This window comes from Microchirus variegatus (assembly GCF_963457635.1).
Source record: "Microchirus variegatus genome assembly, chromosome: 2".
Classification (NCBI taxonomy): Eukaryota; Metazoa; Chordata; class Actinopteri; order Pleuronectiformes; family Soleidae; genus Microchirus; species Microchirus variegatus.
The window spans coordinates 35,007,808-35,034,511 of record NC_139803.1 but is presented as its reverse complement, the minus strand read 5'-3'; the positions used below and the strand labels follow the sequence as shown (position 1 = coordinate 35,034,511).

The 26,704-nt window shown below is 40.2% G+C and overlaps 2 protein-coding genes across 2 annotated transcripts; one reads left to right on the top strand and one right to left on the bottom strand.

The window, feature by feature from the left end:
* Positions 1-1,923: 1,923 nt before the first annotated feature.
* On the bottom strand, positions 1,924-4,525 carry arf6b (ADP-ribosylation factor 6b). Its single transcript, XM_083902199.1, has 2 exons — positions 4,412-4,525; positions 1,924-4,165 (listed from the first exon to the last, which is right to left on the bottom strand). Exon 2 carries the CDS (start codon positions 3,477-3,479, stop codon positions 2,952-2,954), a length of 528 nt encoding a protein of 175 aa, XP_083758325.1. The 5' UTR covers positions 3,480-4,165; positions 4,412-4,525; the 3' UTR covers positions 1,924-2,951.
* Positions 4,526-6,209: 1,684 nt separating this feature from the next.
* aspg (asparaginase homolog) lies at positions 6,210-26,649 on the top strand. The gene is made up of 18 exons (XM_083910758.1): positions 6,210-6,729; positions 8,821-8,947; positions 9,605-9,640; positions 13,455-13,566; positions 13,666-13,791; positions 13,879-13,962; positions 14,898-15,024; positions 15,118-15,230; positions 17,682-17,867; positions 18,281-18,394; positions 19,767-19,886; positions 19,996-20,091; positions 20,683-20,846; positions 22,996-23,082; positions 23,421-23,520; positions 23,608-23,673; positions 23,833-23,886; positions 25,631-26,649. Exons 1-18 carry the CDS (start codon positions 6,477-6,479, stop codon positions 25,670-25,672), a joined length of 2,007 nt encoding a protein of 668 aa, XP_083766884.1. The 5' UTR covers positions 6,210-6,476; the 3' UTR covers positions 25,673-26,649.
* The last annotated feature ends 55 nt before the right edge of the window (positions 26,650-26,704 follow it).

The window sequence follows — 26,704 nt, the reverse complement described above, 5'->3', positions numbered from 1 at the left end:
TAACGCTGGGGACGTTTGTAGGCATGTCAGGAGTGCAGCTGTTGACTCGCCGCAGTTAATCCTGAGCTGCTTCAAAGGTACAGTGTGTAAAATTTACTCAAAAGACGTTTAGTTTGTCCTTTGAGGGCCTGATATAAATCTAAAAAAGGCCCATTCTTAAATAATAATAAAAAGGTTAGTGCACAAAAATAAGTATAATTGCAATTTCTGCCAAATGAGGATAAGCTATTTTAAATCTCACCCCCCAGGCCTCAGTTTTAGCTTCACGTCAGAAATTGAAGGCTCATGGCAACAAAAGCACTTTTTTCCCTCTATGACCTCCAAAAAACCTGTCTTGACCTCTCTGCTCAGGAAGTGTTAAGAATTCCAGGCGAGCACAGAGGGAGTCGACAGGAGAGCACACAGGGTCTCATCTTCACAGGCGAGAGGTCACGCTTACAGTTTCTGTCCTTGCCCCCGGGGGTCTCGGTGTTACCAATTACGCTGTGACGATCACATGGTTGTAATGGAGTGCTGGGATCCAAAGAGGCCATTACAGCCCAATTAAACTACCATCAGTGTCAAACTGAGAAGGCCTCGCTTAGCGTGATGATTTACAAACATGCTGTGAAGCTCGGATGCCCTCTCTAGCTGCAAGATGTCTTCGCTAAACGTCTCTCTTTTATCAGGAGTGCACGAGGCGTGTGGGTTGCGAGAACCATCTTGTGAAGAAGCCCTATCCGTCTATGTCACCTGACCTGTCTGACGGAAAACCTCTGTGGTGCTAGAGCAAACATCCTGAGGCCTCTGCAGCAAAAAAAAAAAAACGTTCAGGCACCAGACTTTTCCCAACGCACGCCGAAAATGCCACCACGACCAAACAGCCAAACATCTGTGGATGCAGCCGCATTCATGTACAGCACAAGGATACAGTGTCTGGTTGCCAGCGAGCGCTGCAAACGATCTGCTGGCATGCTCGAGAGAGACAGGAAGTGCATGTCATTCTCGTAAAAAAAAAAGCACACAAAAAAAAAGCTGTTGAAGAGCTTTCACAGAGACATTTTTCCTGTTAGGGTGTAAAACAGTGGTCACTGGTAAAATGCTATGACAATTGTGTAATAGTACTAACCTTTAGCTCTAAATGCAGTAGTAGGGCCTTTCTTAAAAGTGAAAACACTTGTAAATCAGCTTTAAAGGAAGCTAAAACACTGTTTGTCTTGTGCTAAATGAAATAATTCAGGTCTTATTTTACGAAAATAAATAATACGGCCCCTAGAACCTTCCTTCTGTGATACAAATGTAATGTAGTTGTGCAACTCAAACTGAGAAGAAAGATGAAAAAAAAGCAAAAAGGTAACAAGGCAACACCCAAAGACATCACACTCTATTTTGGGAAACAATGCTTACTACACAAATATCTATTCCACATCAGAACATGGGTTTGACTTGTTTAAAACACATGGAGATGATGATTGATTCATTTTTTCAGGACGTGAAGGCTTCTTCTTTATCTGTATACATTTCAAATCTCCTCACCAGCCCTGCAGTTGTCAAATTGAACCAACTTGGGGGTTGTTTTTAAAGCCAATCATTAAAATCAAAGTCAGGAAGTAACAGCCAACAGCTCAGCATCACCATTTAAAAAGAATTCACAATTCATACGTATATATCTCTCCACTGGCCAAGTCTCATGCAAACTATCATGTCGCTCTGCTGTCGTTTCAGAAAGACCGGCAGATGGACTTCCTGTTTTGCACATTTTTCCTATTTACAGTCAAGGGAACCGAGGGTGGACATACACCCTTGACAAAGAATGTGTCCAATAGTAACTACAACCATGAAGAATTACAGTTCAATGTAGATTGAGCTAACCCAGAAAACTTAACACTGGAAGAAACAAAGAGACATAACAAATTTAAAATCACTTTTTTAATAAGACATTACAATGACATTGTTCTGTACATGGTTCCCCCAGTCAAAATAGGAGTAAGAGCTGCAAACACAAGGTGTCTTTCAACATTTCACCAGCAAAACAGCTCCCTCTGACTGCATAACAGATGGACTCTGATGTGGGGTGACTGTACTTTCGTACTCATGCTACAGATATAGGCTATCATATAATGTCCTCCAATACTGAGACTAATCAACTGTGGTATCAGATTGAGAGAACTCAGAGCTGTATGACATTCCTTTGGAAAGACTGGGTCGACTTTGACATGTGACCCAAAATTAAAATGCATCCCAACAAGCATGTTTATGAGTTACTGGAGGCCTATTTGTTGAATATTCAGCACAATTAGGATTCAAGACATGACACAAAAGGTCAATCAGTTAACTATATAGCCCACATGAGGGGATTGGTAACAAAACATGTCTGAAGTCATTTTCATTGGTATTAAGTAAGACCGGTGATAATGAAATCTAAGCAATGGTGTGTTTTTTTTCCTTGTTTTTTTTTTTTTACCTTGCTGCTGTCAATACCATTGAGAAGAAACACTTTTCATCACATCACTGTATCCAAGTCTTTCCAAGGAGGCTACATGACATGAAAGATCGCACCTTAGAAGAAACATAAGATCCAAGTTTAACTACGACAGAGACTGTAGAACCTTGAAATAAGCTGTAGTCCAAGAAAGATAAAAACTTCAGCTTTGTTAGAAAAAATATACAAAACAGGAAAAAGGAATTAGGCAAAGGCGGTGAACTCTGTGGCTTTAGCATTTGAACCAATTTCTTTAGATATTCATCAAGCAAGCCCCAAACATAATGAATGTGATTTAAGCTTGCTACAAGAGTACAAGCAAAATTGAAGCCAGAAAACCCAGTTAAAGATAAATTAGTCACGGGGTAAAGGTATTAAAAATAAATGGGAAATAATCAACTTTTTTTTCTTAACCATACTCATTTTGAGAAGTTATTTGTTACTTGCAACTTTATTATAGTTTTGACCTAAAACAGTCAGCACTCAATCATTAAGATTTGTAGTTTGAGGTTAGCCATGTCAGGCCCTCATACAGTCCATCACCTGTAGTCGCACAGGAGGGCTGAACATACCAATTCCTATCTCTGATGCGGGTCAATCCCAGCTTCTCCTGGATCTCATGCGGCTTCATGGCATCAGGAAGGTCTTGCTTATTGGCGAATATCAAGATGATGGCATCCCTCATTTCCCGGTCATTAATGATGCGGTGAAGCTCCTGTCTCGCCTCGTCGATACGATCCCTGTCAGCGCAGTCGACCACGAAAATTAACCCTTGGGTGCCCGTGTAATAGTGTCGCCACAGAGGGCGAATCTTATCCTGGCCCCCCACATCCCAGACGTTGAACTTGACGTTTTTATAGGTGACAGTCTCCACGTTGAAGCCGACTGTGGGGATTGTGGTGACAGACTGTCCCAGTTTCAGTTTGTAAAGGATTGTTGTCTTCCCCGCAGCATCGAGTCCCAGCATTAATATTCTCATCTCCTTGTTCCCAAATATTTTTGATAGCACTTTCCCCATTTTGAACTCTTTTGCATAAATATGTTTGCTCCTCAAGAGAAAAAAATGTCAGATATCGTGCTGTCGATTGTTCACTGCAAGTCTTGCTTCAGGATGACAAATGGCCTTACTTGTGAAAACATAACTTAAGAGCAGGGCAATACGTGTAGGGGGGGAAATGTCAAAATTGCACACTCATGATTAAAACTGTCAGCACTGGTCGACTTTAACGAGTAGAGAACCTGTGTGGGGGTGCAGTGACCTTTATGTTCAGAGTACTACAATGTTTTCAGACCCAACACACAACATGGCAGTGTTAAATTAGGAGCATGGCAGCAGCTGTTGACTGCCTTTCATTGTGTTTCGGTCAGATCGAGATGAAGCTGCGTTGACAAAACACCGGCCGTGACGATTCCAAAAACTGCAGATAGCTACAGACACGCCGTTACACACAGGGCCCGGAAAAAAGCCTTGCTGCTTGTAAAGTCCGCCTGCGTTTTTTTTGTGACTGGCGGTCCTCCTCACCGGGTGCGCCCTTGTTCTCTTCACCACCACCCGAGCAGAAAAGCAGCTGTCAGCGGTTATTCCATTAAACGTCCCGCCGGTTAACTCCTGCCGCACTAGAGGAGACTACTTCTAGACCGAAGAAAATCCTCAGTGACTCAGCAACACCGGCATCCAAACACGAAAGTCCACTTCTTGTCCCCCTGAAAAGAGATTTTAGAGGGAGGGTCAGACATGCCAAATTAGCAAGCCAAGCTACAGCTCATGGCTGCTAAAGACGGTTAGCGGGCTAACACGAGCTAGCTAGTTGCCGCTGAAAGCTAGCTGGTAACACAGCTAGCGGTGGTTAGCGAATCATATGTAAACGTGAAAATATAAGCGGCTAAAGCTCAATGCTTAGCTCACACATTCGCGAATTAGCAGCTTAGTTGAAATACAAGGGGCTTTACCTCCTATCTCCCCCTCCTGCCTCGACAAATGCACCAGCTCTCGTCTTTTCTCCTTTAAGTCGAGCTGGTCGCAGAGCTGCTACACCGGAAAGGTGTGGAGCTGCATTAATCGCCACTTCCTCCCGTCGACTTTATTCAACTGCCGCCGCCGCTGCAGAGCACAACTCATTCACTGCTCTGCTCTGCTAGCCCAGTGCTTATACTACACACATAAAACATACACTCTTATTAAATACATGCCCATTTACAAAGTATATCTTATTTGAGTTCAACGTTGTGCACAACAGTAACTAGTATCAATGTGTTAACTAATGCGTTATTGAGTACAAACTACACCTGCTAACTTCTCCAGCAGGCTATTTTGATTTTATAGCACTGGAATTTAAGATCAGATATAAATAAGCCTTTGCTTTTATAACGCAATGTGCAGGTTATATTTCAGTATCTATTCTTGTCATCTGATAAGTCTAACGATTGGTGTGCTTATAAAGGGTAACATCGCCCTCTCGTGGCAGCTACCAGATACTGACACTCCATGATTCGCATTGATTTTGTATTTAAAATAAATAAATAAATAAAAGAAATGCTTTCTTACCTTTTTGTCCCTTTGTCTACTCGACAACATAATGTCTATGATAAACTATTACCTCTGCGGATTTATGAGCATCGCACATAAAGTGTAATCAGTATATTTGGCAACATTCTGGGAAAACCAATAAACCACACCATTCCTCCAAATATGCACATCATATCAATGCCAGCATTTAATAGGGATGTTGGAAAGTCCCACAGTGACTTTTTGTGGTCTGACTGTTAATTGCATCTAAATGTGAAGTTGTGTTGGGTTGAGATAAACAGGAAAAATGGCAATTCATGCAACAGCATGCGTCTATGGTCCTTATTTATGTACCCCAAAAGCCTATAGGTTTTCCTTCTTGATGGAAAGGTGTAGCAGAGCTGAATGGTATTCACTTGCATACAATCCTAACAATCACATTTCTGTTAGGTCCAACATAAAAATTTAACAAAATTGTATGGTGACAAAATGAAAACAAGATAAGGCAAAAACTATAAATCAGGGGTCTCAAACTGGTGGATCGGGGGCCACATGCGGCCCCCCAATCAATTAAATGCGGCCCCCCACTTAATATCATGTTACAATGTTTCCATTATACAGACATACATTATATAGACGACCTCACCGTCTTTTAAACACAGTGTGCAGCTGATAGAATATATGTTTGCTAGCAATGTTTTTTTTATAACAGTAATAAGACATTTGGTCATAATTATCCCATATTAAATGTATCATATACAACATTCAATTACATAATAAATACTTTTGTTAGGGCCTAAGCCACGAATGGTAGTGGCTGAAATAATATGTTTTTGATATTAATACATTAAGTTTGCATCATAAATAGTATTAGTACGTATACGTGTGATATCATGATGCAATATTGTGAACAGTTTTTTTTTTTTCCACTTTTGGTTCTCTAGGCCGGCCCCCTCTTGACCACAATAGATGCCCATTGGCCCCCAGGTCATTTGAGTTTGAGACCCCTGCTATAAATATATATGTATATACAGTATGTATACAATAAAATACAAACAAATAACAATAAAACAATAAATGTATATATATAAAAATGCTGCTGTTTTAAAGAGAGAGAGAGAGAAAAAAAAGACCATGTACACTGTGTCAACAGTTTGTATTAGGCCACGCCCCACACCAGTGACGTTGAGGTGGTCAACGTCAGAGTGGACGTACACACATACACATAGCGTTTCAAGGACAAACCTGCTGTGAGTGAATGAGATGAGACATATCAAAGTACTGCTTTGGCAACATTAAATCATAATAACAGAGTGGTTCCACCACCCGTCGACTGCTCTCTCACCTCATGATTACAATGGAAGCGGCTTCCCTGCACTTAAATCCAGAGAAAGAGCACCGTGTGTCAGGCAGCTGCTGCTGACGACGACAGCACCGGAGGAACCGCGCCATTCATTCGACCACTCAGGACGAATTGAGCGTCTTATTAGCGGCTAACTTCACTTCATCATGGCGGAGTCCAGTCTCAACAACCTGACTTCCCTTGCCCGGGCTTTGTCACAGCCCAAACTGGAGCTGCCTGAGCTCAATGAATTGTCTCCTACGCGTTCAGGTGTCCAGGTGCATCCGAGCCGGAGGAGACAGCTATCGAGCTGCAACTCGGTCGAGTCCACCAATGAGGCGCTGGTTTCACCGTCCGAAGAGGCGCGAGTCCTGGTCATCAACACCGGAGGAACCATCGGCATGACGATACATGATAACGGTAACTCTAACTCTGTGTCCTCTGTGGACAGGAAAGGTGTTAGCTAGCACAGCGATATCCGGTTTCATCAGCGTGTGTGTTTGTGTGTTTGAATAAGAACGTGTGTGACAACAACACGTGTGTGCTTTCTTAAAATAGTACAAGCTCATTCTGGTCCTACCCGGCTGACGCTAGCAGGGTGACAGCAATTAGCATGCTAACCGACAACACGTGTGTGTGTGTGTACGTGCGCGCGTGTGTGATTGCGTGAGCGTTAACTGACAAAAATGTAAACATTATGTCAGTAAAAAACTAGAAAGAGCAGCATTAGCCCCCCTCCTCCCGCCTAGATAGGTGATAGTAAAACAACATGATGCAATGTGCAGCAAGAATTAATAACTCTATGTTGGCACGAGCGGTTGTTGAGCAACATCTGCAGCATCTGCAAAAATAACATTCAAAGGTCCAGTTCAAGAGCAGGGAACTTGAACACACACAGATTATTAGAGGACATTGATGATGACCTACATTCATTCCCTGGAGACTTACTCCAACCCTTTTAACAGTAAAAGTTACATGCACATGTTCTGTTTTATAATAATTTATTCATCAATTGTCACAATTATCATTTTTAAAATGGCAATGTAACCAAATCTATCTTTCTTTCACACCTGGAGTCGTATAACGCATAACATAACAGATAATAACTACTTGTAATCTGCATGTCACAGGTGGTTTTCAAACCCAGAACTCTGTTTTCAAATCACAACTCCTGACCAGAGGAGCTAACGTGGTTGACGTGAATGTGATTTAGGCTGCTTTTCTGTCCAATTCCCCCCCCCGAGCCATACATAATATGTTATAAAACAGAAGCTGCGGGCTGTACAAAAGCTGACTGAGGGCGGTGATCGGCTCAGGGGCCGGACTTTGGACATGCCTGCTCTAACCTTGACCATAATTACTACTGGTCTAATCCTAAACCCTGACCTAACTTTAAAACAATTCTTTACGTTAAAATGTAGTAGTTAACTTTATGGGGACTTAATTTTTGTTGCCATAAGGCCTCAAACTCAAACAACCTGGGGGCCACTGAGTGTCTAGTTTGGTCAGTAGGGACGACCGGTCACTGAGGATGAATAACATAATAGTATCTTAGATGATATTTCACATAAAAGTGCTTTGTTATTATATGGAATGATAAATACTTCACAATATAAACATTTATTATGAAAAAGTGGATCCAGTAATAAAATGCACAGAAATAACTTGATATTAAGTGGCGGGCCAGGTACACACACGCAACACACCTTGTATTAAATGACTATGAGAACATGAAGAAAAGCATTAAAAATATAAAGCAGCACACAATCCAACTGGAAAATCAAGAGTTATCAATCACAACCACTTTTGTGTTCCTCAAATGTCACTTGATTGCATTTGAGTATAGATTTCCTGATTCATACAAATAAATCGACATGGTTTTGATTTAAAACCTTGATGACACTACTAAATGACTTGAGGCTGACACACACACACACACACACTCATTTGTGTCTTAGTTTGGGCCTATTTGCACACGTCAGCGTTGTCATCACATTGCCGCAACAGTCCGATATTTCACACTTGGTGATAACTGAATGTCATGAAATTGGGATTTTCCACGATCTTACCTCAGCTATGTGTTTTAACAGCTGAGGGGAGTCTATGTGGACAGGCATTTACATTGTGTATTCTGGCTTTGTGATTTCCTGCCCATTTCCAGTGTTAACTCCTGACCACACATGCCTAAAATTCTCCCTTCTCTCTGTCAGGATATCTGGAGGCAGCTTCCCCCTCTTTCTTCAATGCTCACACACACACGTGGTTGTCAGCTGTCACATGTTAGCTCTGGTGAATGTCTGCTATCATCTCCACAGTAATAGTAAACGAGTGAATCATATTATGCATCTGTAACATGCCATTTCTTACCACACTGTACCACAAGGGGTCAGTATTAGACTGATGTGTGAGTGGACCAGTTTTTGCTGTGCTGTTCTAAGTCGTTGAAGATGACCCAAATATGAACATTAACACCTTTTTGTAATTGTTTTTATTATTATTATTTATTTTCAGTGCTCGCACCAAAAGCCAATGCATTTGTGAAGAGTTTGCGGAAGCTGCCCATTCTCCACGATGAGTTGTACGCTCAGCAGACCTGCCTGTACGAATACTACTCATCCGAGAGCACGCTGGTCCTGCCGTAAGTGCACACACAATCCCTCCATAAACACCACTCATCATCATGGTACAGTGTAAGGCATTGACTGTGTTGATTCTGTTATAAATGCTTAAAGCCCAAACATTAAAACCTAACCTGTCATATTTTCCATTTGCAATCATTTACAGCGATTGATGTTGTCAATTAATCTATCTATCTAATCTATTAATACTTCAACTGAAGTTAAGTTATGTATCCCGCAAGGTTGTTACCTGATCACTGCTTATCGTGGCGGCTTTTATCGAGTACTACTGGTTTTCACCAATTAAATGACAACATTACTTGTTTATTCCCACCCCTCTCATATAATATATATAAAGGGAAAATGTTGAATGTAACCTTTATTGTGACGTTGCTGTCATTGACAACTAATCCTTGTTTTCAGAGGAGTTTAACAGATCATAATCCTGTTGATGCAGACCACGCAAAGAAAATCAGATCACACACATGCTCGTCAGCCCTTTTTTAAAATCTTATTAGAATTTTTTTTTTTTTAAATCGTATTAGAATTGACAAAGACCACAAATGATCTTCATGTTTATTGCTCTATACCCAAGAGTACTGTTGATGTTGTGTGAGTAAAAGATTGATCAAATCAACTCACTCACATGTCTGTGAACTGCTTTTATTGCTTTACAGGGAACTGACGTCCGTTTCTGAACTTCAGGCCAATAGGTGCTGCTGTCATTGCACTGTGCCTGCGAATGGTTTGTGTGTCTGTTGTCCTTTTTAGTCGTGAATGTATGTATGTATGTATGGGTGTGTGCTTGCATGACAGGAAATGCGTGCCTTTGGTAATAGGAGAAAATAGCAGGAAGGATACAGGAGCACAGAGAACTGTCTGAAGTATTTTTCTTTGTCTCACTCTACACTCGGTAATGTCCTCTCCTCTTCGCCAGAGAACAGCTGCTGCAATGTCAGTGGGAGGGGGTTAACCGTGTGATTTTAGGAAGTTTAGCTGTAGAAGTGCTGGTAAAAGCGAGGTGGATCCGCTCTGCTGCATGTTTGATTTTGCGCTGGTTTGTTGTCTGGCCCATGTGCTGTGGAGCGCTGAGAGTAGACTGAGCTCCCAGGTGATCAACAGCCTCTGTGGAGTCTTCATTAGTGATAGTGGGGGGGGAGACTCTTGCCTGAAACATACGCTCACTCACAGATTTCAGTACCCCCATCATGCAGACTGCTGCTGTGATCTGCGGGCTGAGCAGCGGGGGGCCCTGTGTTGTGTGGTGACGATATAAGGAAAGCCATACAGCAGTTGTGTTTGGAGAATGGTTTCCCCAGAACTTGGAAGTGGAGGTTTTAGGAGCAGTTTGTGATTAGTATTTCAGAGTAGAACTGAACACTTAAAGGGCAATTTCAACCATTTTTTTCCCAAGCATACACTTTAAGTCATTAAGCTGCTGCTGTGTTTGTTTAATTCACATTTTATTACACAGTTGGATTCACATTTTTCACATCTTTTACTCATAAAACTTGTTATAATTGACAGAAACACAGTGAAGAGCAGTGTAGGGCTTTTATTTTCTTTGATGGAAGTGACTTTGATGTCAACATTTTGTCAATTGTATTCTTTTTTTTTCAATCCCAACTTCCTCTGTTGTTGTGGGAATGAGAGTCTCTGGAAATTAGTAAAAAAAAAAACATTTCACATCGTATTCAAATTGAAATTAAGGAATCACAAAGGTTGCAAATTTATTATTGCTAATTATTTATTTTCATAATTGTGCAATTTTTAGATTATTTTATTTTAATGTTTATATTATTTTATTGAAATTTAGTATTTAAAATCAGTAGTTATTTGGTTCATAAAATGTCTAAACCTTGAAATTATGATTTCATCAAATGTCTTGTTTTTTCCACACACCAATATTACATTTAAGAAGCTCCTTGTTTTAATGAAATACAACAACAACAACAACCACAAACCAATGAACTGATTATCACAAGAGTTCTTCATTCATTTAGTAATTGACTAATCGCTGAGTTGTGACCCTAGTATTTATTTTAATTCTATGGATTCACTATATTGGACTTTTTGCCAATATGCTTCTATATCAATATATCAAGAGTGCTCCGACTGATAACCGATACCAATCTATCTATATATAAAGCATAATACATAAATAAGCTTATTCCAAGGCTACAAAAACATTTTTATTTAGTTTAAAGCCATTATAAACCTACACTAACATACTTATGGGTAGTGTATTCAGTTTATTCCAAATAAATCTCCTAAATGTAACACTGGACATTTAAACTGAAGCTTAATTTACTTAATTAACTTTAGCTTCATCACAAATCAAATTGATTAGATATTATCCAATAGTTGGTCAGAGTGTGGCTTTCTTCATCCTCACACCTCGCACAACGGACTAATATTAAAGATGAACTAATTTATTTTAATATGAGCATGTTTTTATGATGATTGTTTCTTTGTTTTTGTGTTGATATCCACTCACCCTTTGTGTTTACACTGTGTTAATAATATCAACTGGTATCATGTGCACGTCTAATGGGCATACTGTTGATGATCTGCATTTGCGTTGCCTATGTTGAATACTGATAGGTTTATTGATTTATTGAAAGGCTTTATTCATGTGATGTGAAGAGGGAACGCCACAAGGTCGTTCGCCCCCTTCCTCTACGTCTTGAGTCCCCGACTACACTCACTAATTATTCTTATTCGGTGATGCATCTTAGCTCATACTATGCAAATGCTAAGCTCTCCTACACCTTAGGGTCCACTGCCAGATAAATATGATTGGTAATTTGAATAGCGTTTTCTTTGAGGGCACTTTTGCTTCAATAAAATCAACAGCATATGTTCTCTGGACGTAAAGCTAATTAGGAGAGTGTCTGTATTAGAACCCCTGGTCGGGTGGACTGGTGTGTGTCTGCTGTTTCGTCCCCCTGCTGGTCCAGGCTGCCGTGTGTGTGGGGTGTGTGTGTGTGTGGGGGGGGGGGGGGTTGTTCCACCCTCTTTCTTTAAAAGGGAGATTAAAAAAGAAAATCTTTCCATGGTCGTTAAGCCAGTCACACTGCTTCATTCAGGGTTGGCCAGCCTGAGGTGAACTCCTGTTAGAGGCCACATACTAAATATTAATATGACTTCCTTGTAACTGGAAGGAAACTAACCTGAAATGACTCACTGAGTCACCCTCAACACACATTAAACAGACTCTATTATGTCTCTTAACTTCACCTATACATGCATATACAAAGTGTCCATACAATATAGAGATGCAACTAAAGTTTATTTTCGTAATCAATTAATCTGTCGATTATTTTCTCCAGAAAATGTTAAAAAACATTGATCAGTGTTTGTCAAACCTGGAAATGACGATGTTCTTCAATGTCTTGTTTTGTCCACAAACCAAAATGATTCAGTTTTAATGATTTCTTTGTTATATGAAGCAAAGAAACAAAGAAAATATTCACATTTAAGAAGCTAAAACGATCAGAAATTTGTTTTAATAATGTAAAAAGCTTCAAACCGATTATTGATGATCAAAATATTTGTCAATTTAGTAATCGATTAATCGTTTCAGCTCTAATACAATGTAGTGGCCCTGAACTTGTTGTCCACTCATTGTCATGTTTGAACAAAGACAAAATTGTAGGGCCTCATAAATGACATAGTGATTTAGAATGGTACAATAAAATTACAGTTATAGCTCACTAAGAGTGAGTATAAATATGATGTTATATTTTAAGCCCAGCTTGGTACTGTGTCTTTTTTTTATCGTTTATATCATTTGTTTGATTGTGATGTTACTATTTGCAGCTCGGCCCGCGTCACAATTATTGTTCCAACTGCGCCTATTTTGCATAATTGTGTTCATTAAACGTCATAAAAGCAGCTTCTGTATTTTTTCCCCCCTATTTTCAATGATGTTTTTAGCTCATAATAAAATTATGGCATAAAATGAAATGAACACAAGACGGAAGCCAAATTGCTTATTGCAATGTTTTTGGGGGCGACGTTTAAGAGTGGGCTAAATTTCACGATTGTGACAGCTGTATTTGCGGCGCGCGTTGTCAAACTGATGATAGATGGTTTTCTAATTTGGTTGTGTTTTGTTTATTATTTTCAAATTGCAATCAGGGCCACTGTAATGGCCCCTCCTTCTACACTCCCAAAAATGCCTGTACGTGTGTGTGTGATTGTGTATGAAACAGGTTTTGACACCTGCTGCTGCTGCTGAGACACAAGGCTTCATAGACACTTGTGTCACTTCATAAACTTAGCTTGTTGCAGCATTTCCCCCTCTTTATTCTGACTTCATAGATTTAACCTGAACCAATTGTTATTATTAACTGTAATGGTGTAGCTGATAATACTTTGTTTAACCACATGTCCTGTTTGTATTTTGTGGAGTGAACTGCATGTAGTTGCAATGACTAAAATGACTAATGATTGTTTGCTTTGTGTAGGCTTTTTTTTTTTTTTACACAACTGAACTCCTAAATAAACCTTTCTCTTTTCCAGAATGTGTAAAGACTGTAAGAGAATAATCTACACTATCTTGGAGTACAGCCCTTTGCTGGACTCCTCCAATATGACCCCAGACGACTGGGGCAGGATTGGAAAGGACATTGAGGTATTTGCTGCTGGACATTTGATTGATAAACACTTGTATATAACATGCAGTGGATTAAAATAAAAGTAATGTGGTGTTTGTGTTCTTGTCCGACTCCAGAAAAACTACCAAAACTATGATGGCTTTGTGATCCTTCACGGCACAGACACGATGGCGTACACGGCCTCTGCCCTGTCCTTCATGTGCGAGCATCTGGGCAAACCGATCGTTCTCACCGGCTCACAGGTAAAAGTGGACAAAAGAGGTGTCTGCAGACTTTGTGAGGAGGTGTACTTGTCTTGTCTAAGATGAGATACTTTCATACGTCTTTAGGTGCCAATCTATGAAGTGAGGAACGACGGCAGAGGCAACCTGTTGGGGGCGCTGCTGATTGCCGGACAGTTTGTCATTCCTGAGGTGAGGAAATGGAGATAACGCTCATGCACATGTTTTTTAACGCACATTCCACAAAGTTAGGAGGGGGATATATTTGGAAAATGTGAGAGAAAGACGGAATGCATGTGCTTAAGTTTATTATTTTTTTATAAGTCCTTTACAATGCCACGTTTCCTGCATGAAGAGTCGATGAATTATTCATGATTACATTATTGAGGAAAAGGAGAACTCTTGTGTCATGAATCTGTTCATAAGTTAAGGAAATGACAGGCGGTGCATGCAAAGACGACAAAAACATTAAAGGAAGCGTGTTTCGCAATATTGAACAACAATTACCAGAACAGGAAGAACGCAAAGTGCAGTCAGTAGTGTCTAATTTGCATTGAAGTCTAAAAGCACCAAGAGTTACCGTGTTTTTTTATATTTACACTACCGTTCAAAAGTTTGGGGTCACCTATACAATTTTGTCTTGTTTTCCATTAAAATGCACACTTTTAGTCATCAAAGGAGTTTAAAAATTTATAGAAAATATAGTCGACATTGACAATAATAATTTTGCCTTTTTGTCAAAGAACCAGCAAAACTGTTTTCAGCTGTGCTAACATCATTGCACAAGGGTTTGCAAGGTTTTTCTAATTATCCAATAGCCTTCTAACGTGATTAGCAAACACAATGTACCACTTGAAATGGGCCTCTATACACCTATGTACATATTCCATTAAAAACCAGACGTTTGCAGCTCGAATAGTTTACCACATTAACAATGTATAGAGTGTATTTCTGATTCATGTAATGTTATATTCATTGAAAAAAGAAAGTGCTTTTCCTTCAAAAATAAGGAAATTTCTAAGTGACACCAAACTTTTGAATGGTAGTGTATATGTGTTTGTTATTAGTGCTGATTTAAGTGGGTCCTTAGTCTCACATTAAATAAGGTTTGTGTTTCTCCCGTTTAGGTGTGCCTGTATTTCTACAACAAACTCTACAGAGGGAACCGTGTGACCAAAGTGGATGCTGGGAGTTTTAACGCATTCTCCTCTCCTAACCTGCAACCACTGGCCACTGCTGAAGTGGACGTCACCAGTAAGACACAACGCTGTACTGATCGTGTCCTCACGTTAGCAAAAAATGCGCATCCAGTTTTTGACGTGGGGTTTTCTGTCATCTTTGCCGCAGTCAACTGGGACACGGTTTGGAGGTCAAACACCACAGCGAAGTTTCAAGTCAGCACGGAGCTGAACAGGAATGTAGGCCTGATCAGGCTGTTCCCAGGGATAACTGCTGCTACTGTAAGTCAATGTTGGTGATTGTGTCTTATTCGCCTTATGTTCAGAATGTACTTGTTGTCCTTGGTCTCTGGTTGCTGGGACACAAACTCGTAATGCACTTTTCATCGTTGGGCAATGGATTGCTTCATGTACACACTTTTGATGGTTCCCTCCAGAAAGCACAACAATAATCACAGTGTCAAATCAAGAGAAAAATCTGCATTAATGTGTCAAATTGAGACCAAACAAATATAAAATACCCCAAACCAACAATACACCAAAACGGACCTTGTTTCTCAACATTGAATACATCGTTCAATCATTTACTAGCTCGGTGAAAACCTACCCATAGTCAACAAAAAGATGGTCAGAAATGTGGGTCAATTTGACATGATACTCTGACCTGATGTGAACTGTACTTCACAAAAATAACACCAGAAAACTGGGGATGAATTGTCCATAAATGAGGATTTGTGTGAAATTGCATTCTGTGACACAGAAAAGTGAGAAACGGCCACTGTTTCAACAACAACAACAGTCTTTCTCTCTCGGACGCCATTGCTCACTGTAGCCAGAAGCACAACAACCCTGTGCAGCGACCCCTACTGATCGGGCGGGAAATTGCAGTGCGTATCCGTCACCACGACGCAGGTCCGTCACCACTTCGTGGTTACGCAGTCGGATAGCGCATTACGCAGTCGGGGAGAAGTATAATGTGGCCTTAATATAAAAACATATCGAAGCACAATTGAAGTGGCATCCAAGCAATAGCAATTTTTGTCTGACGCTGCAAAACCGAACGAGTTCCATGCCACTCGGGAGACTTGTGCAGCACCACTATGAACTATGAAAGCCCAACACAAATAAATGTTCCTCAACTATTTCAGACCTATAAGAGGAAGATGTCAATTTAAGGCTAGAGAAACACAGGTTGACACCATGTTTCTGCATTTTATGGACCAAACAACTAGAGATGAATCACTTATTCTTGAATCAAAGAATAATCATCATTTAGTTGCTGTCCTAGTGTATGTTTTTAGTGGCAGAATACTGGATGCTGCTTGTCAAAGTCAGATTTTCAGCAAAACAACTTATTTGAGGTTGGGTGTGTTTGATGAAAACACAAAGGAGTTGGTTGTGTGTTGGTTGTGTGTTATTACACTAAACAGATGAACAGGGCAGAAGATGAAGAAGTCTGCCTTTGTCCTCCAAGTATAATGTTACCATTCAATTGTCTTTTATGTTTGTAGAAGACCGTTCACCACCAAATTATATTAAGTCAACAAAGACAGACATAAATTAAAAGTGTTAGCAGTATCAGGCAATTATTTCAGCTTTGCAAATTGTAATGACCTCATTTTCCTCCTCAGAGTATTAAAATGTAATAAAGGCAATGTTCTTCAAAGGTAACAGACTGCTCAAAACTGCAATAAAACATAGTTAACTTTAATTTAATTGTGCTATTACCCGTCTTCTGTTACTTTCCCAGTCCATGTAAACTGCCATCAAAGCTCAGCCCAGAGAAAGATGAGGAAGAGTTATGGGCCATGACCAATCACCCTGTAAAGAGGGAGGATTGGCACAGATACTGTAACACTTATCTGCACCTCCCCCCTGCAGCGGCTGCCAGGAGAAAGACTTTACTGTCTCAATCTGCTCCCGCTGCCCAGCTCGGCGATCAAGACTTCCTTTAACTGCCTTCACGAGGCTCTGTTTTGATTAGGCACCAGACTCTCGTGTGGCCCCACATGTCTCCCATGTACGAACGCTTCATTGGTAATCTGCGTCAACCATTTCTTGTCAAACTGCTTATCACATCAAAAAATACCGACTGAACCCGGCACTTTTAATGTCACCTTCCCCCTCACGTTTTATGGTAACTGCCGTGGTCTTGCCAAGTGACTTTATGCTTGCTAACACCTTCAGATTAATCGCTCTCCTTCCTGCCATTTTAGTCATCTGCCATTCTAGTCATAAGCCATGGCTAATGATGTGGTATAGGGCCTCCCAGTGCCAGCCAACCAGTGGCTGGGATACTGGTTGCGTAGATGGCGCCAGATGGGCTTTTTGGGAGCGTGAATGGTTTGCGTGCATTGAAGTGGAAGGGAAAAATAACATGGAATACTAATTTTCTCAATTTGATTCTCCAGCAAGTTTAGTTTGCAATAAATTGTGGTGCGTTTAAAACCTCAAGCTGTGATGTTATCTAGGGCTGCAACTGACGATTGATTTCATCATCGATCAATCTGTCCATTATTTTCTCGATTTACTGAAAATGTTGAAAAATATTGATCAATATTTGTCAAACCTGGAAATGACAATGTTCTCAAATGTCTTCACAATATTCACGTTTAAGAAAATCACAGAAACTGGGTTTAATCCTTTATAAAACACTCAAACCGAATAATCGATTATCAAAATAGTTGACGATTCATTTAGTAATCGATTAATAATAATCTTATCCGCTTCCAGGTGAGGGCTTTCCTGCAGCCGCCCATGGAGGGCGTGGTGCTGGAGAGCTACGGCAGCGGAAACGCCCCCGATAACCGTCCAGACCTGCTGGAGGAGCTGAAGAAGGCCACCGACTCTGGCGTCATCATCGTCAACTGCACGCAGTGTCTGAGGGGCACAGTGTGCACGAGTTACGCCACCGGCAAGGTAGCTCATGTCAACGTAAAGTCAAAAATAGAGAGAATGGTCCAGCAAAAATTAGGGCTGAACAATTAATCGAAATTTTATCGAAATCGCAGTACACCTACAGCAATATTTGTTCATGTGTGTCAAAATATCATTTCAGATGAATTATTGTGTTGATCTATGCACATCTTATTCTACAGACTGAAGAGGACATCTTTGTTTCTCACAGAGCCGCACAAACATCACACATAATTCTTAATAATAATATAATGTGTTTTTGTGAATGAACATGAGAATAATTGCTATTATTTTGACAGGAAATTTTTACAATTAGATATTTATTAAAAATCGTTCAGTCCTAAGTAAAATAATAAATAAGTACTGACATCAGTCAAGAAAGAAAGATTTAATCAGATCCCTCTTCAACTTCTCAGGTGTTGAAAGATGCCGGGCTGGTAGCTGGTGGTGACATGACTCCAGAGGCCGCCCTGTCTAAGCTGTCCTACGTCTTGGCCAAGAAGGACCTTGGTCTTGATGCCAAGAAAAAGGTTGGTGTCTTGATTTTACTTTTACATGTAAGCATTTAGAAGATGCTTTTATGCAAAACGACTTACACTGCCGTTCAAAAGTTTGGGGTCACTTAGAAATGTCCTTTTTTTTTTTTTTTTTTAAGGAAAAGCACTTTTTTTCAATGAATATAACATTAATACATTGTTAATGTGGTAAACGACTATTCTGGTTGCAAACGTCTGGTTTTTAATGGAATATGTACATAGGTGTATAGAGGCCCATTTCCAGCAACCATCTCTCCAGTGTTCTAATTCTGTTTGCTAATCGCGTTAGGCTATTAGATGATTAGAAAACCCTTGAAAACCCTTGTGCAATTATGTTAGCACAGCTGAAAACAGTTTTGCTGGTTCTTTGACAAAAGAACATTAAAAGGAAATTATTATTTTGAATAAAATCTTCAAGAATCTTGTCAATGTCTTGACTATATTTTCTATCCATTTTGCAACTGTTTTGATGAATAAAAGTGTGACTTTTAATGGAAAAAAAAGGAAAAGCTATTGAACGGTAGTGTACATTAGAGGAATCAGCTACATAGAAGAAGTATTGGAATTGAATCCACTTGATAGGAACAGTGGACTGACAGAGGGTGAGAGTGCAGAAGTGGATCAAGAGCTTCTTGAAGATGGACGGGGACGCCCCGTATTCTAGTAGTGCTCCGTAGGTCATTCCACCAGCGTGGAACGACACATGAAAAGAGCCTGGATTGTCTTGTGCTGGGGTGTTGTGACAGTCCTTTGATGAACCGAGTAGTTGAGGGTAACATAAGCCTTTATGAGAGAATTTGAGTAGGTGGAAGCAAACCCATGAAGCACTTTCTAGGCAAGCATCAGTGATTTGAATTTGATGCAGGCAGTTAAAGGTCTCTTGATACATAACCAAACGTTTTGTTTGTTCATTCATTCATCTTGTAACACTTTATCCAGTCGTGGCAGGGCCACAGGGCCACATAGAGACAAACAACTATTCACTCTCGGACCTACGGTCAATTTAGAGTGTACAATTTGCCTAATTCCCAAATCTGCATGGTTTTGGACTGTGGGAGGAAACCAGAGAACCAGAGAAGACCCATGCACACACGGGGAGAACATGCAAACTCCATCAGAAAGGCCCTTCTTCTGACCGTGTCACAAATCCAGGTCTTCTTGCTACAAACGAGAGTGCTAAACTTGCCTTTAAATAACAAACAACAACTCCATAAACATATAATGATTATATTAAAGGGATTAGGTCTTGTCACAGTCTTGTGAGTGTTTATTCTTCCTTGTTGTCTACTCAATACATAATCCAAACATATGTAGTACTCTAAGAATCATTAAATATGTGTGTTTGGTGTGTGTGTCTTTTTTTAAGATGATGAGTCAGAACCTGCGAGGTGAAATGAACGTCGACTTGGCAGGAGCCAAACTGTGTCTGAGCAACAGCCGCTTCATCCAGGTCATCGCCAAGTCTCTGAGCGTCAGCTGCAAGGAGGTGAGCGCTTCCGTCCAACGTCCTGCAACCTTTACATGTATTCGACCATTTATTTTTTGTTGAAAAGCAGTTCAGCCTTTAAAATGATTAAAATGTGTGTTGTCTACAGGAGCTTCAAGCCATCCGTGATGCTCTCACTCCTCCACTGGCATGTGCTGCTGCCAAGATTGGAGATGTCGAGGCGTTAGAGGCGCTCAGAGAAATGGTGAGAAACACTGCAGTCTGTCCCGTGTTGTCATCAAAAACTGAAATCGACACTTGTTGTGACTCTTTCAATAACACGTGCTCTTGAGCGTCACATTAATACGTTTCCACGGCCGAGTCTCTCCAAAACGCACATGGGTGTAAGAAACCAAAAACATGAGGCCTGACTGGTAAGTCCCTGTGCTCTCTCTCGCAGCAGTTGTATGCGGTCGAACTGGTATTCTAAACACAGATTTAAACATTTTGTCTTTGATATTCTGAACGCTTAGTTAGAATCCTGACAATAATTGGAAGATTCTTTTGTATTTCGTCGGATTAAAATTGCCATAGTAATACATTGTTGTACTTCAGTCAATTGTTAGTTTTAAAGTATTAGTAGAGTGTTTCCAGTAGCAGATTGGTAACACCAGTCTGCACATCAGTGTTGTGTTGTAAACTACATTATGAGTTCATTAAACTAAACGAACAGATTGTTGAAGCCAAAACTAAGTAGTACTTATTTAAAAAAATGTTGTTGTTGCTTTTGCACTTGCCGTTAAAAACAACTCTAAATCTTAGCTGTTTCTTTCTTTCTTTCTTTCTTTCTTTCTAGGGCACTAACTTATGTCTCGGTGACTACGACGGACGCACGCCTCTTCACCTCGCCGCCTGCGAGGGCCACCTGAAGGTCGTGCAGTACCTTCTGCGTCACGGCGCCACTGTGTATGCTAAAGATCGCTTTGGGGATACACCGCTATGTAACGCAGTACGCTTCAGGTAAACCTCACTGCATGTGAAACGATAAGGGCTGATGTCGCTCTTTTTTTTTTGCGTTTTATCCTGCTACGAAAGGCAGTAATGTCGTTTACGAGCTGCAAATTAGACATTTAAAATCCCTTTTTGCCGTCAGCAACCATTGTTATTCTTCATAGTCCTTTTGAGTGTTTCTTGCAAACATGGTGTTAATAGCTGCAATAGGGGACACTTCATTAAATGAGCTGCAAGGTAGAGAATCTGGCTCTGCTGAAATGACAAGGGAGGGAGCAGCAGCTGCAGGGGAGGGGGGGGGGGTGAAACTGGGAACTCATAATGGAGTTTACAGGCCAGGCAACAATCTAATTAGACTAATTATCATGTTACGATTTAGACGGTGTTTATTTTTACCAAAGTTGATTATTATTATTTTTCTTCAATGTCATTCATTGACATTGTCTGCGAACAAAAAGCCATGTTTCTGCTATAGTGCTAGAGTGTGGAGCCTCAGGGTGAAAACGTCGTAAGAGCTGTTTGTCCCATTAGAGCAGTCGGCTTAAGTGCAAGTGCGGACTTGTTTCCCTTTGTGATGGAAGAGGGACGTTCTTCACTTCCCTTCATATATGCATTTAATGAAATGAACACCCAAGTGAGAGAACTCGATGTTTGAGTTGCTTCGAGGATGTTGGCATGTCTGTCACACCTAGAATGCCACCTGACGACTGTCTGATGTCCATATAAGGAGTGGCAGAGAGGGGAGGAAAAAGGGTTTAAAGAACAAATGAGGGGAGTGTCGTCTGAACCAGTCCTACCAGCCCTGCTCCCAGTTTCACAGATGAGAGATACTGGCTTTTTAACTTAGCTTTTTTTTTTTGACTGTAACTCTACTTACCTCTGACCAACTAAGCGTCATATTTGTTGACCTGTTGGTCAACTTCACCTCAGCTCTTTTTATATTTATAAACGCAGAACCTCAGTGGTTAACACGTTTTATTGTGTATTCCTGTCGCCATGCACAAATGTCACTGCAGGTGACTCCTGTGTGGGGGCGGATCGTTGCGGGCGATAATGAACTTGTTCCGACCTGCCAAACTCACCACTTGGTGTCAATTAAAGTGCAAAATAGAACACGTTTAGAAAGACCTGAATTTAAAGCATATGAAAACGACATCTTAGCATTTAGCACTTTGTTGAATTCAATGATCTTTGGTATTTGGTTTGGAATGATGTGATTTGGTCGGTCTCGCATATCAGCAAACAATCTGTTTAGCTGATACAACATGTGTTTGTATAGAATAAAACTGGTGTAATAGACGCAACATAAAATAGCAGGGTTCCACCTGTTATTCAAGTGTAAGGGAGCACTTTACCCTGTACAGTAGTAGCCGTCTTTTCTCTGTGGGCCGGACCAGTAAAATAATAACATTTATAACCTGTGAACAACAAGAACTCCAGTGTTTTCCCTTTGTTTTACATTTAATGAATTTCACAACACAACATATTATGAAAAACCTGAATTTTTATGCTTAAGTTTACCATTTACACGTGTGCATTGCAACTTACAGATCCCAGGTATCAGGAACTAGTATCAGGTTTCTAGTATTTCACATATGATTAGAACATGTCAAGATCTAGAATTATTTTACTACACATCTATGTAGTATATATGTTGATCCTACGGGACAAATTAGGAATTACTGTATGTATAATGTCATAATTGTAGTAAATGTACTGTGTGTATGTGTATGTATATTTATTAATATGCTAACATTTTTTAGAATCTCTAAAAACATGCAGATTTGGAGATGTCAAAATTGGACAATCTAAATTGATTGTGATGGACTGGTGACCTGAACATGGTGAACCGAGGCATCCACAACCCTCATGTGGAGGATAAATGTGTTGTTCAATGTGTTGTTATGTGATTCTAATTTGAACGGCAGCCATGTTGACACAGGAAAAGGTGTCACTGACCACATTAATGAAGGCTCTATTGTGTGTGACAGTGAAGTGGAATGGAACTCGGTCATCGCTAATTTGATGATTTATTTCTTAATCCCTCGTATCCTGTGTCAAGTGGTTAGCTGCTGTGACAAATGAGTATTATCCGTCTGTTTCTGTACTTAATATATAGCTGTGTTCCACTGCATGTCCTGTGATAACTCGCGTACAGGCACAAAGAAGTCGTGAAGCTGCTGAGACAGACTGGGGCCCACTTCTCCAGAGACAAGCTGGAGGAAGCAGGAACAGAGCTGTGCAGGTGAAACACACACACACACACGAGAAAACACGTCTCACAAATACAGTTCCAAATATCTCGTTCGACCCATCCTACATAGCTGACAAAAAAAAAGGGGTTCAACCAGTTGCCCCGCTGTTGCACAAACTGTAGGAATGCTCCCAGGCAACATAGTTTCTGGATCTGCTCTGCATCTCTTGTGTCGCCAATTATACAACGACGCTGGCTGGCTCCCTTTTATTTATCTAGAACTGTTTCAATTAAGAAGTTTCAGAAACATGCCTTATTTAAGGCTCTCTTTAATTGTGTAAATAACCTTTTCCTTCGCTGTCGTAACCCAGTCATTTCCTGTGTGTCAGTCTCGCAGCCAGCGGTGACCTCGAGGGCCTGGAAATCTGGAGCCTTGCCGGGGCCGACCTGTACAAACCAGGCTACGACGGACAGACGGCGATTCAAGTGGTGTGTTCTCGAAAGACGTATTCCACATTATAACTTGCTAATTATATATATAAAAAACACTTTTCACTCGTGTACCTTCTGTTGCAGGCTCAGGATTCTGGCAAAAAGGAAGTAGTGGCTTTTTTAGTTCAGATCATGAGCAATAATTACAAGGTAATCGACATTTTCCCCCACTCCAGACACTAATCAGAGTAGCACAGTGTATCGTCTTCGTCTCACTTCTCTCTAATATGCATGGATGTATATTTCTCTCAGATTCTCCCGTCCGTCAACTTGCCTCTTTAATAACACGTTTGTCTTGTTCAATTTCAGACGGTATTTGGTGAATTTAATTCATGTGATGCATTTGATGATGATGATGATGAGGTAAACGAGATGGTGTGTGTTTGCATGTTTTCCCCCCCGTTAGTGTTCATCATGTAGTGAGCTCGTCCTCATGCACAGCGTGGTTTCCTTTGCTCCTTCTCCTCCTCTGTCTTTGTGTTTTTACCTTTTGATTCATCCAACCCTATTCTGTATAAACTGTGTGTATCCAAGCATGAGATACACACTGAATCGTCTTCCAGTTCATAATCAATACCCAGTACAAATGCGTTAAAGGTGCAGTGTGTCAACTTTAGGTTTTTAATTTGCACAAATTGAAATAATTCAATTAAAAAAAAACAAAACAACAACAACAAAAAACAATTATTGTAGAATCACCTGATTGGATGAATTGTTTTTCATTGCTTCAGAATTCTATCTCGAATTTTAAACCACCATGTTTTTATAATAGCCCACAACGGACAAACTAGCATGGCCTCTTCAACACCCTTGGAAGAGAAGAGTGAGGTGAGGGGAAACTCCAACGCCAACTTTTACACGCTGTACCTTTAAATGACACATTCTTCATTTCATACATCTGTCCTAAAACAATACCCTGATGTGGACGCTGATAATCATTGTTTTGATCATTCCCCCTGCCCTCTTTCTGTGGAAAGATCATCAATCCTCATTTTGTGAAAAGCTGCAGGAATGGTTACGCAGCCATTTTCTGGTCGGCATCTTCCAAACGCACTTTTTATTGTTTTTTTGGAAGTTTTATACCTGGAACAGAGAGGTAGTTTACACAGATCGAGGACTTTGTCCACCCCGTGTTTGCTCCTAAAAAACAGGAAGTCAAATCACAACTGATGACCAAGAGTTGTTTGTGTGTGTACGTGAGGTTTTACTTGGAAAAAAGCCTAGTTTTCCAAGTAAAACCTCACTTCTACACACAGCTCTTGGTCAGAGCTTTTTAGGTTCTTATCACCTATGGGTTTTAACTGCTATATTTTAGGAGTTTTAAGTTTAGACATCAGTTGAGGACTGTCTGCTTTCCTTGGTTTCATAGCTTCATACACTGAAAGCTGCATTGTCGTCATTGGTCACTACATTGTTTTTTGGTAACACTTTAGATTAGGGAACACATATTCACTATTAAGTCGCATACTAGCCCTTTATTAGTAAATATTAAGCACCTATTAACACCTTATGTAGGAAAAATCGTAATAGAGGTAGAATAAGGTTATGTAGAATAAGGTGTTAATACGTGCTTAATGATTGCTAATAAAGAGCTAGTATGCTACTTGTATGCATGTTAATAAACACCTAGTTAATGGTGAATAAGTGTTCCCTAATCTAAAGTGTTACCAGTTTTGTTTTGTACTGTTTTCAAAGTCAGATTAAGCAAAAAAGAGAAAAGTAATTGTCAGTTGCAGCCTTTGTTTTGTGAAGCAGACGATAGACGGATCAATAACCAAACACAAATAACCATTGATATAAAATAGCTGTAAACCTAAAAGTACCTTCTGCCTTTTCTGTTTTTCATCAGATAAAATCTCATCACACAAAAGCTTATCCATGCTGACGCAGCTGACTGTAGTCTAGGATGACGTAGAGGCTGCATGCGTGTGCAAAAAAAAATGTTTCTTCACTTGGGAAGATGCCAGTTTTTGGGGGTTGGACAGTGATTAAGCTTGCTTCTAGATGAGTTGTGGTTTGGTGGAGAAGAGTGCTCAAATAAAAACATGCTTTGTTGATGCTTTGTTGATGCTTATTCAACAAGTTTCCCTTTTTGTTTCTGTGGCAGAACGGTGGAGTGATCGAGTTCACCGCCTCGCCAGGACCCTGAGATTGACGCCGTCCTCCCAGACGCCATCGCTGCTGTCCTGCTGAATGTTAAAGAGATCATTTTTTATTTTTTAAAGTCTGCACAATTGTCTTCTAAAGAGCCATCACGATTTAACCTTTCCATTAAAAACAAAAAAAACAGCACTTTTGAGCGCACACTGTCCAGGAAAGTTTAAGAAACAAAAAGAAGGAGAATGTTCCATGTATATTTGATTGTGGTCTCTGTATAACACGTATTATATTCACACTGAAGGCTTTAATCAAACGCTTTTATTAATATCTATGTATTGTTATTGCACTGTTCTGCCAGGAAGTAATGGTTAAGAGTTGTTGTAACGTCCCATTAGTTCTTCAAAGGAGAACGGATAATAACTTGATAGTTTTTTAATCCACAAAAAAATGGTTGAACAGAGTATTTTAATTTATTTGTAAGCACAGTGTTCACACTCGGATCTTATTTTTGTGCTTATTTTTATAGTGATCGGATTCTGGAAAGTAATGAGCATTAGGTTTCTGACTTTTATCGTCAGGAGTGTTATCAGACTTTGCTCGAAAGTGTTCCTCTGCCCCCAAAGCACACATTTCCATTGTCTTCTGCTCAAGCAGGTTCTACAAAAAAAAAAGAAACTGCAATTGCCATCCAGACTCATCCGTCCTGTTCCTTGTGCTGATTGTCGAGCTGGAGGAGTCTCGTCTCACTTTGAAATCAGAAAGGAAGAAGAAGAAAACGGCCGGTATCTGTGTTCCGTCGTGTGATTTTGTCTTCCAAACAGTTTTGTTGTGTTTGTGGTGTGAAAAAAGGGGGCTTTAATTTCCTTTTGTGAAGCCAATCCAGGTATTTTTAGTGTAAGTTTAATCTCTTCAGTGTTACGTGTGACTTTCAGGTTCAAACACAATCACGATCACTTGAAATGTGATGTTTTCACCGTCTCACTTCGATGTAAAAACCACAGAAATAAATATTTTTGTTTCGATTCACTTGCTTTTGATTCCTGCTTCCATATGAAATCACAAAACATTATATTCCTGAATA